The sequence below is a fragment of the Gigantopelta aegis genome, chromosome 2 (assembly GCF_016097555.1).
Source record: "Gigantopelta aegis isolate Gae_Host chromosome 2, Gae_host_genome, whole genome shotgun sequence".
NCBI classification, from domain to species: Eukaryota; Metazoa; Mollusca; class Gastropoda; order Neomphalida; family Peltospiridae; genus Gigantopelta; species Gigantopelta aegis.
Window position 1 is genome coordinate 20,689,345 of NC_054700.1, and position 12,456 is coordinate 20,701,800.

The 12,456-nt window shown below is 37.2% G+C and overlaps 1 protein-coding gene across 1 annotated transcript in view; it reads left to right on the plus strand.

The window, feature by feature from the left end:
- Positions 1 to 9,815, plus strand: part of LOC121387679 (chitin synthase chs-2-like) — a 163,521-nt gene extending 153,706 nt beyond the window's left edge. Inside the window, exons 26-30 of the mRNA XM_041518871.1 lie at positions 2,434 to 2,587; positions 3,810 to 3,980; positions 4,604 to 4,739; positions 5,432 to 5,632; positions 6,011 to 9,815. Of these exons, the coding sequence (XP_041374805.1) occupies positions 2,434 to 2,587; positions 3,810 to 3,980; positions 4,604 to 4,739; positions 5,432 to 5,632; positions 6,011 to 8,061 (2,713 nt within the window). The 3' untranslated portion in view covers positions 8,062 to 9,815. The remainder of the gene's footprint in view (positions 1 to 2,433; positions 2,588 to 3,809; positions 3,981 to 4,603; positions 4,740 to 5,431; positions 5,633 to 6,010) is intronic.
- The last annotated feature ends 2,641 nt before the right edge of the window (positions 9,816 to 12,456 follow it).

Sequence of the window (12,456 nt, forward strand, 5' to 3'; positions counted from 1 at the left end):
TGAATATACAAATATTCATATTCTAACCAAGACAATGTAAGTATTGTTGTAATGTCGATCATTAAACAAGGTTGTATTGGCCAAACACAAGTTAAAATGGATATAAAGTCAGGATAATCCTTTTAAATGAAGTGCTTTGAGAAAAAAAATCAACAAACCAATTAATTCGTGTCGCCAGTTAACCTTTTTTTTCTGCGTTTTTCTTTTTCGTCCCTTTCATTTATTGCTGCATTTTGTTCTTCTATTTATTGTCCTTCGATGCAGTTGTATGCATCTTTCAGCATTTGTGTCTTGCGAAATGAAGCGGTTGGGGAAAACATAATTAATTTGTATCGCTCTAATATTAGTTACCCCCTTTTTTTTTCATTGTTTCCTGCATTTTTCTTTTCGACCTTTTAATTTTTTGCAGCATTTTTTCTTCTGTTTATTTTCCTTGGATGCAGTTATGGGCATCTTTCAACATTTTCGTATTTTTGAAAAAAAAGCGGTTGGGAGGGAGGGGGTGGGGATAAAAAAAGGGGGGGGGGGGGGGGGATAATTAATTTGTGTCGCCCTAATATTAGTTAACACATTTTTTTTTCATTGTTGTTTTCTGCATTTTTCTTTTTGACCTTTTCATTTTTTTTGCAGTATTTTTTCTTCTGTTTATTTTTCTTCGATGTACAAATGTAGTTACATGCATCTTTCAGCATTTTTGTCCTTTAAAATGAGGCGGTTTGTGTGGGGGGTTAGGGTGGATAATTAATTTGTGTTACCCTAATATTAGTTAACCTAAAAATTTTCCTTCTTTGTTTTGTGCATTTTTCTTTTCGTCCTTTTTATTTTTTATTTGCAGCATTTTTTCCTTCTGTTTATTGTCCTTCGATGCAGTTGCATGCATCGTTTTCTCTGGGGGGTTTTTAAAGAACAAAAAAGTAGTCCTTAAAGCTGTCAGAAATAGCTTGGATTTATTGAATATAACCAAAGACATGAGAAAATTTCGGTTGGAATACTTTAAGCTGGGTTTCTGAAAACTCATACAAACAAAGAATTATCGATACCTCGCTTTGAAAAATGTCCTGCGCGTTGCGTTGAGGCCGCAACTTGGAGCTGTATTTGCGTGTGGCCAATATTACTCCCGTCGGTCCACATTTTATTGCAACTTCAGATCCAGGATCGAAATTTCTTAGGGTTTTTTTTTTTTTTTTTTTTTTTGCACAGGTGCCGATCCGGTCACGTGTATTTAACATGAGAGGAACATACCATATCTGTGAAAAAGCGTGATATTTTGGCGGATTTCATTTTTCTTTCTTTTTTTCTTTTCTTTTTTTTCTTTTTTTTTTGTGGTGAAGAGAGTGAGTGAGTGAGGGAGGGTGTGTGTTCAACAGTAACTTATTAATTCAAGTTTTATTCCATACCTTAATGAAGATGATGCAGTTATATTACAAAATAATAAATTAGTGTAAATAAATGTAGTTGTTTAAATCTTCAAATTAATATTAAAAATTACACAGATTCCAATATAAAAGTGCATTATACAGTTCTTCTAATTAATTAATTAAAATATGTCATGTTTTTAAATAAAAACATTTTCCATTCATCTCATTTATTTGAATAAGATAAAAACATTTTTTTATCCATCTTCACATTTTGATAATGTAGATATTTCTGTTGCATATATTTTTATATATATCCTAGATTTGCGTTTGAATTTATTAATACATATTATATAATTAAAGCTTCACATTTTGTCTGAAGTCGAGCACATAGACACACACGGGATGGGCAAGTGGGTGCGCATGGGATGTACCTTGACCTCACTCGTGCAAAAAAAATCATAGTGTTTCGAACGAAATGATTCAAGTTCATTGTTTAGTGTTGCATTCGTATTTAAATAAACTTTTGCCCTTTACTATATTGTTCACAAGTTCATATTAATTGTGTTCATGTTGTTCGCAAGTTCATATTAATTGCAATTCATATTGTTCAGAAGTTCTTATCAATTGCGATATTCATACTGTCCACGAGTTCATATTAATTGTGATGTTCACGTTGTTCACAAGTTTATATGATGTGTGATCTTCATATTGTTCACAAGTTTATATTGATGGTTTTGCTCAAATTGTATCAAAATTCAGATTAAACATGTTCATATTCTTCGAACGTTTACGTTCATATTATTATTAATTGTTACGTTCATATTCATAAGTTCATATTAATCGCAATGCACATATTCTTCATACATTCATGTCAATTAATATGATCACATTGTTCGTAAGATCTTTGTTATTATTATTATTATTTTATTTTTTTTGTCTGTTATTGTTTGTTTGTTTTTTGGATGGAAGTGTTTTGGGGTTCTTTTTACCATACTTGTATACTATTTTTAAACTTATCTATTCTCACGATGTTCACTATACTCGTATACAATTTTTCAATGTGTGTTATTTCCAGTCAAATCCACGAGTCAGAGATCAAACTGATGCCGCCCGCCAAGATCCCGACACCGTACGGCGGTCGTCTGGTGTGGACGATGCCTGGCGGGAACATTCTCATCGCTCACCTGAAAGACAGACAGAAGATTCGCCACAAGAAGAGATGGTCACAGGTGTGTGATTCACGATCCTAGAGACTATTAAAAAATGTTCATCATCGTAAATCTGAACAAGGCCAGCCCTTGCAATCCAGAACATACTTCTCAGCAGAAACAAATGCTAAGGCCTTTTTTGACATTTCAGAAACGTTTCTCAGTTGAAACATTTGTCGAGGCGAAAGCAGTTTCCCTCATTAATATTTTTAGGGAGGACATTAAGGACAAAAGGACACATGTACGAATTACTAACATGTGTTTTAATGTAACATTTATATATATTTATGTGTCGATTATTAATATTTTATAGTCTCTCATAATTCTATATGGTGTGACTCAGTGCTATTTTAGATTTTATTGTTTTAGTGATGTTTTGTGTTTTAACTGAGGTGATACTACAGTAAACAATTTGTCTTGTATCTTGTCTTGGGCACACCACTAAAGTTTGGCATTCGTGAAATGAAAATTGTAAAAACAAATTGTTAAAAAAGGAACCCCCAAGTCCCCTTTTGGATTCGTCCTTTGTATTTAAATTGCCTATGCATGTACTGGTATCTCTTCACAACAATCATATTTAGTTGGTATTCCTGAACAGAACGAGAACACATTTTACTAAAATATATTTGACATTATAATCAGAAAGCATTGACTGAAAGATTAACATAGATCGTTTGACCATAGCTAAACTTGTCATGAAGATTCATTGAAGTTGCATCACCAAAATGATATGCTGACGTTAATAAAAAAAATTAAAAGTTCTCGTCTAACCTCTATATATTATTTTCCCTACCCCAACCCACCCCTTAGTTCGTGTAGCCTTGGTACGACCCGTCAAAACCACTATCTGCTGGCACTTGTGCCCAATCTGGGATGGGATTTAGCTCAGTCGCAGGATCGAACCACCTCGGTGGATCCATTCAACTGATTGGTGGGGTTTTTTGGTGTGTTTTTTTTGTTCCAACCAGTATACCACCACAACTGATCAAAGGCCGTGGTATGTGCTTTTCTGTCTATGGGAAATTACAGAAAACAAATGTAGCAGGTTTCCTCTGAAGACTACGTGTCAACATTATCAAATGTTTAACATCCAATAGTGGATGATTAATAAATCAATGTGTAGTGTCGTTAAACAAAACAAACTTTGTGCCCAATCCTTTTGTTGTTTATGCAATAAAATATGTTTTCAATCAATCTGTTCGCATAGACACTAATGTTGTTTTCTGACGTATGTTTGCTACAGGTGATGTACATGTACTACCTGCTGGGCTACCGTCTGCTGGGACAACAGGACGAGCACTACAACAGCAGCTCCACGCTGGAGCGGTCCGCGGACGAGAGGTGGAGGAACTCAGCCAGTCACTTCGTCAAGGGAAACCTCTTCAAGTATATCCCCGAGAAGGTCCTCGTACAGGTACATTACATTCGTCTAGTTTGATTTTATCTCTCTTTTATTTCATTTTAGTTTTATTTTATTTGTGTGCTTTCTAAATTAATAATTAATTAATTAATTTATTTATTTATTTATTTACTTACTTTACTTTTTACTTTATTTCATTTGTTTTTGTTTTTATTTGTTCACTTTTTATTATAAAAAAATTAAAATCTCTTAATGTATTTTATTTAGTTATTAATTTATCTTTAACCTTTTTTCTTTCTTATTTATTCAATCATTTATTTACTCATTCATTTTACCTCTGTCCGTTTTTATATTGGTTAATCTAAGTTGTATCTTTCATTGATTATTAGTACTAATTAAAATATCACCAAAGTATCTACTAATACATATTTAAAATGCATTGATCGTTTTACACAAAACATCAATATTCTCAAAGATTATATCTATGAACGATTTCAGTGTATAATATTTATTGTGATTAACTGTTATTCTTAAAATGTTGATGATGGGGGTGGAGTAATATTAGAGGGGAATGAATGGATGGAGAATGAGACACAGACACAGTTAATATGAGTAAAATTAGTTTTTTTCTTGATTTATTGAAAACATGAGAATAATACAGTTTATCGTAATTCCAGGCTGAGAACACGTTTATCTTGGCGCTGGATGGAGACGTTGACTTCAAGCCTCACGCTGTACAGCTGCTGGTGGACAGGATGAGGAAGAGTAAGAAAGTGGGAGCAGCTTGTGGACGAATCCACCCAATAGGATCAGGTACACAGCCATGTGGATAAACTTATTAATGAAGGCTTTCATCATAAACGTGGGATATATATATATATATATATATATATATATATATATATATATATATATATATATATATATATATATATATATATATATATATATATATATATGTATTATTAAAAAAAAAAAAAAAAAAAAAAAAAAAAAAGCACAATAAAAACTACAGATATCGGGTCTGATTTTAGTTGGGACCTTTTTTAATAAATTGATATAGATGTATCTGCAAACTGGTAATATTTGTGTGTGATAATTCTGAGAAAAAAAGCCGTTACCAACGTGTTTTACAGGGTCAATGATTTGCATCAATATGTACTTGGATATAAGGTTTTTAAATCTCAGTTAAAGAACATAAGACAAAGACATTAAAAATATTCTATTGGCATCCAGTAACCGATAATGAATAAATCAACCAATTGTTCAGTTGTAATCGCACTGTATATCGCATATGTTTGTCAGTTGCTGCATTGGTATCATTAAATGAAACAAAGTTTAACTTTAAAATTATTTGGTGGTAGTAGCATTGTATATCATCCAAATGTCAAACATTTCATTTAAACACTATCTATGTGGCTGTTTCGTTGTTGATTTGCTCTTCCAGAGCCATATTTTCCTATTAATGACTAATCAGTTTATGGGAAATTCCTTTCCTTTTGCAGGACCAATGATTTGGTACCAGGTGTTTGAATACGCTGTCGGCCATTGGCTTCAGAAGGCTGCTGAACACATGCTGGGTTGTGTTCTGTGTTCACCGGGGTGCTTCAGCTTGTTCCGAGGTTCCGCTCTCATGGACGACAACGTGATGAGGACCTACGCCACCAGACCGACAGAGGCCAGACACTACCTGCAGTATGATCAAGGTAGGTTTTCCACTTAAAAGCTGAATGACATAAGCTTATAAGGTATCAAATTCAAATACATTCTTTTTTAGTAGTATTTGTTTTTTTAGAAAAAGGATTTTTCTACAAATAATAAATTTGTCTGCAATTATCCTTTAATTCATAATCATATTTAAACATTTGAAAATCAATAATAGTATATCACTATGTTTAATAAGTTTTAATGACTACCAATATTTTACATTGCTTCAATTGTGTCTTAAAGCTTGCACAAAAGATATACATAGAACTGCTTTAAAATATTACTGCAAAAAAATTTCAGAATGTATCTGTGATATGCTGATCTTGATCTTGATTTTCTGTATTTCATTACTGATATGATCTCCTTTATACCCATAGGTGAAGACAGGTGGCTGTGTACACTGATGCTTCAACAGGGCTACCGTGTGGAATACTGTGCAGCCTCGGACGCCATGACCCATGCTCCTGAAAGGTTCAAAGAATTCTTCAACCAGCGACGTCGATGGATCCCATCTACACTGGCCAACATTATGGATCTTCTGCAGAGCTACAGGACCACTGTGACCATCAACGACAATATCTCCTATCTGTACATGGCCTACCAAGGGCTGCTCATGCTGTCGACGATCCTTGGGCCTGCCACTGTGCTTCTCATGATGGCTGGTGCCTTCAATGCTGTTATCCGGACGAGTCTCTGGCAGTCCTACCTTCTTGCTGTTGGTCCAACGGTCATGTTCTTACTCTGCTGTTTCGTGTGTAAAGTGGAGACACAGCTGAACATTGCTGCAATACTCAGTGCTGTGTACTCATTGCTGATGATGGCTGTTGTTGTCGGAACTCTGGTCCAGATTGCCGAGGATACGATCATTAGTCCCAATGCTGTTTTCTTGCTGATGCTGTTGGCCATATTCATCATTGCTGCATGCTTCCACCCACAAGAGTTCATATGCCTTCTGCCTGGTGCTCTGTACTTCCTGTGCATCCCATCTGGATACGTCATTCTGATGGTCTACGCCATGTGTAATTTGCACATTGTGTCCTGGGGAACTAGAGAAGTGGCGACAAGGATTCCGGATCCAAAGCAGGTGTTAATAGCAAAGGCAAGCGTGTCGAATCCGTGGATGACATGGTTGGTGAAGCACGAAGAGGACAATGCATGCTGTGGAGGATTGTCTCGCTTCTTTAAGAGAATCTGTGGACACCAGACCCGCGACCTGAACACCGAAATGCTGAGACAGGTTATGGAAAAACTCGACAAGGTAGAGGCTGGCATGCGAACTGTCACGTCAACCACTTCCAGCTTCCAGCACCAACGACGTCGATCTTCATCGCGGTCACGACGATCCAAGCGTTCCAACAATATCAACGACATTGAGGAAGAGGCAGAGAATGGTGATGCTTCTGGAACAACAACATCGTCAGATGAAGACGAGCACATACTCGAGGAGGAACGAGATGAACTGATCAACCCAAAATGGCTCGACGACCACGGACTAAAGAATGGCGAGGTGCAGTACCTCCCAATGCGAGAGATTGAATTCTGGCAGCGGTGCATTGCAAAGTACCTCCATCCCATCAGTCAGGACAGAGCCCACGAGACCAAGATTTCAAACGATCTGAAGGCGATGAGGAACAACGTGGCGTTTGCGTTCTTCATGATGAATGCCTTCTGGATGATCATCATCTTCATGTTGCAGAGCGTCAAGGACAAAGTCAGCATCCCGATCCCGAGACCAGGACGAGATCCTCTTCCCATCGAACCGCTTGGCCTCGTCTTCCTCATCGTGTTCGCCTTCCTTCTGATGCTCCAGTTCGCTGCTATGTTGAGGCATCGATACGGAACCATGCTGCACATCCTGGCTTCCACGGATCTCCGCTGCTGCAGGAAGAGGTACGACCCCAAGAAGCACATACGCGAGGCTGTGGAATATGCCAGAATGCTGCAGCGTCTGCGGGGACTGGACGACGACTTTACAGACCAGGATTACGACTACAACAACCTGTATTCGAGCAGTGGCGAGTTCACGCCGTCCAACGGTCCTATCAGAACGTACGAGGATAGCGATGTGCCGAACCCCAATCCTGCAGATCCTTCCTTCCCAGCCATGTTTGAGAATCCAAGTTTTGCAGAGTCGAGTGCTAATATCCAACACGGCGATGAGGAGCAGCCCAAGAAACGAGGCAACCGAGTCCGCAGAAGTCGCTCTACCATTGTGGACAAAAACAATACACTCAGACGTGTCTTTGTTAGACGTTACACGAAGCTGCTGCGTCAGCATTCTGCTGACGTAAATAGTGCAGAGTCCAATATGAACGCATTCTTTAATGGCGGAGGCGGTTCGGTAAGGGTAGGTTCAACTAGAGATGTTAGCCCTAAGAGGGAGACTGCAGAAGACATTGTAGCTCGCTTTAACAAGTTGAACAGGTGATAAAAGTTCCATGACATATTATATAATGCATCCTTTTGCACAAATTATCGAAATAGTGATTGTGCGGGAGTGACAATACCGTAGACGTTGTAAAACAAAAACTGATAAATCTTGTGTATAAACATTAAAAATACAGGAAGAAAAACATTGTGAAACAATGTGTAATGTTTTCTTCCTGAAACAAATCCTGCACGTTCCATTTATGGACTGACACATTCGCCTACCTAGACGACATTGGAGAATGCTTGCTATTTCGATGGGTGAAAGCTTCGTTGAAAACACACAAGTAGGTACTTAATGATGGAAAGATCCACACCCAAAGAAAAAAGGGTGTTTTCTGCAAGTCCGACAATGACATGTGCATGACGTCACATCACGTCTGCCTAATTTGAACAATGTTCGATGATTAAATGTAGACGACAAAGAAACCTTGTGTGAAAACAATCAAGCAAAAAACAAAATTACAACAACAAAAAATTAATCGTCTGTCACCTGCTTTTGAGACTGCAAAGTGTTCTATGTTATTTTTAGTAATAAGTTTCTATCTAAACGTATCATTGTGGGCTACAATGTGCAATAGCTTTTTGACTGCTTTTGTGGGAGAGGCGAGTGCATTTCTTTTCTTCTTTTTTTCTCTTTTTTTTTGAGGTCGAAACCATAATCATGTGAAGCTGGTTGGCTTGGTTATTAATTTATTTCAGACGATTGTTGCTCAGCTTCCTTGAAATGTCACCACTTGATGAAGAAGTGCGCGTGGCATCGTGCTCTTGTGATACAATATTACCATGTTTTATTGCTTTTTACGAATGCATATAAATGTGTATGTGTGTGCGTGCGTGCGTGCATTCGTGTGCCTGTTTGTTTTTGGCATGCTTGTTAATGCTCTGTTTATATTGGTGGAATTTGCCACATGGCCGGTGAAATGTAAATTCTCGGTAATGTGTGGTTATGAATAAAACGAAAACGAAGAAGGCAGACTCCATGAAAATAAAAAATATTTACTGATAATAAGTAATTAAAGTTAGTTGGAATCTAGAATATATAGACAGCTTTTTAAATAAAAACAAATTTCAAATGAATCTGTGGCCAAAGTGCTAGGAATTATTGCTTGGTACGGTTCATAGCCGAAATTGGGGGGTGGGGTGGGTGTGGGTGGCAGATTAATAAATATGAAATGTGTTTTTTGTGTGATGTCTGTTTATTTGATATTAAAAGTACGTTTACATGTTAAGGCCCGTAGCTGGAGTTGGTTGGGGATAAAAATTAAAGATGAAATCGATTGTAGATCCTTATTTACAGATATGAAATAATTGTTTGGGGATTTTTTTAAACAAGAAAGTAGAATGAAAGAAAGAATTAATTGTAGTGTATATTTTGGAGTTCTTGGCTGCGGGCATTTGTCTACGCATGTACATTTATTTGATGCAGTATATTGTATAGCTAGGTGTATGTAACAATTTTATATATGTGTATTTGTATATTCTAGTCTTTACTAAGCACTGTTTTCTACCGACTTAAAGAAAAAAAGAGAAGACATATTGTACAGATGTAACAGAATAAAATATTTTCTTTTTACTTTTAAGATAAAGAATCATGTACCAGTGTTCACGTTATTATATGCTGTACAAACCTTTGATAAATGTCATGATGCAGTTGTTGAAAGTGTTAATTTACTGTCTGTTGCGACCAAATGCATACACGCTCTTGGTGATGATAATGCGAACTATTTTGAATAAATTTATTTATGCACTGTATAAAGACGTTTTGGTTGTTTTCATTTCTCTTCGTATCATCAAATGGTGGGATCTAGCTTAATCGGTAAAGCGCTCACCTTAGGTGATTGGGTCGTAGGATCGAATCTCCCCGTCGGTTGACCCATTGGATTTTCGCCCATCCCAACCAGTGACCGACGACCGCGGTATGTGGGCAAGTGCATATGTAACACACACACACACGCACACACACACACACACACACACACACACACACACACACACAGAGAGACACACACACACACACACAGACATACACACACACACACACACACACACACACACATCTACCAGGGCCGTACCATTCTGAAAATCTCACTCTTTCTTCTTTTCTTTTTTTTTCACTCCAGAAAATAGCATACACATCTCAGGGTTTAATTTGTACAGTGTTTCATTTGTTTTTAAAAAGTAGTCCCCCCTCCCCCGGATTTTGATCAGGGTACGGTCCTACCTACATGTACATCAAGTAAAGCTATGTCCTGGAACTATAGGCTACGGGCAATTGGACTGGTACTGGTCCTGACTGGGTTATAATTGTCTTCTTGTGTTCGTTCGGCTCCAAATATAACAGAAAAATCAACTTCATTAAGCGGATTTGAACCTCGAACTCTACCAACTGAGCTAATGGAGAAATTTCCACTAGCTACTGTCAGGAGCACTTTATACCAACATGTGACGGTACATGCTCTTAATTTTGTTTTCGCCTGTGGCGATATTAATTGTTTTAGAAGGCCGTGTGCAGTTCCAAATTGCACTTAGCTAGGTGGGCAACTTGTTACGTAATACTTCTGCGCAACGGTCCTCGATCGGTACGCCTAATACACATCCAGAGCAGGTGTGGAGGCCATGTGGCTAGTAGTTACGTAATATCTCCGGTAGTGCTGTTTATGGCCAGTGGATTGCTCGCGGTTGGTGACAGCCAGTCTGGCGATCTAAGAGAAAGATATGCCGTCTTGGTCGCTGTGGAAATTCAGATGAGGTACCGCCTTGTACCCCCAGGCGATTTTCTGATTTTTTAATAAATAGCTAGGGTTTAGAGATATCTGGGAGAAGCAAAAAGGACAGAACGATAGGAAGGTATCCCGGGGGAACGTTAGTCCGGTTGGACTTTGGTAAATATTTTATTTCTGCTCTGTTGTATAACCTTGATGTGATTGATGTGACTTTTAAATATTTTAATACTGTATTATACCAATATTCTTTAGACAGTGTCTTCGGTCATCTGACGAAGTAAATCGTAGACTTTTTGTTCTAACATTATACGAGTATTTGGTAATATAAAGCTTAGCCGGCCATCCTAGAAGACCTAGGTAAACTGTAGGTTATTGTCTTTATTGTGATAGGTACCAGTATTAATTCTGTGTTACAAGGTTACTGAATGAGTAGTTAAGGGTTAATTAAAAATTAACCAGTTAGGAATAGTGTTGTAATTCCTTTATTAATTAAGTTCCCCTAGAAGCGTTTCTCAATTATCACACGTGTGGGTGTTGTGTCACGGTGAAGTGATTAGCATATTGTGTAAACTAGACACCTAGAGATTAACTAATTAAGTGATCAGTTCTGGGTTGTTATTATTGTTGTTATTAATTAACTACTGCGGCTGTACATTTGTCAGCGTAGGTTAATACAAATTCCAAAGTGTATTGTGTTTTGTTGTGTTTTCTAGTGAACTAAATGTGCTATAATAATATATACTTTATATAAGATCGTATATCTGATCATACCTAGAGACGAGCCAAAGCGGGTATATACTGCCCGTTACAGAGAGATCTAATACATATACAGTTAGGAGAGATATTTGGACAATCGTGTTTTATTCAGTTACGGGTATTATAGAATCCCCGTGACACAACACTACTGCACTTATTATAAAGTTACCTTGCTGACGTCCTCTGAAAACTGTTCCTGAACTATGAAATATTTTACATTCAATAGCCGGTATCTGAATAATCAGTGTGCTCTAGATAGTAGTGTTAAATGAAAAATAAAGATAAAATATATTTATGGGACTCATGCAATATTCTCTATATGCGGATGAGTCGACCTCATTACAAAGGATTCAAATCATAAATCATCATCATCATCATCATCATCATCATCATCATCATCATCACCACCATCATCTGTTGCTCACAAACGTCATTTTGTCAATCCAGCGAACGAACCACCGAGTATGCCTAATGAGCCCATCTGTTGTGTGAACTGATTAAACATGATGTCAATATGCAAATTATACATTGAAAAGTTAATTATTTTAATTTACTGGGGTTGTTTTTTAATCAACAATTAAATTTGGGCATTTGGAGTTTTCACCATGGCCGATTTTCAAATCCACTGGTCCCATAGCACTTTAATTAAAAAAATAATCTAGAAGTCCTGTCAGTCCTAGGAGAGTGGCAGTCTTCCTACAGGCGTTGAAGGAATGATGGAGTGGTCTCGTGCCATGCCCGCATTGGTTATACACATTTAATGCTCTTAATTTAATGTGTGTGTGGTGAATGAATTGTGGTAAAATCGTTTAAATTCCATCAAGAATTAATCGTTTTAAAATTTAAAAACATTTTGATTTTCAAAATACACTTACCTGTGATATTTGAAGTTTGTTTTACACCTCTGCTTAGTT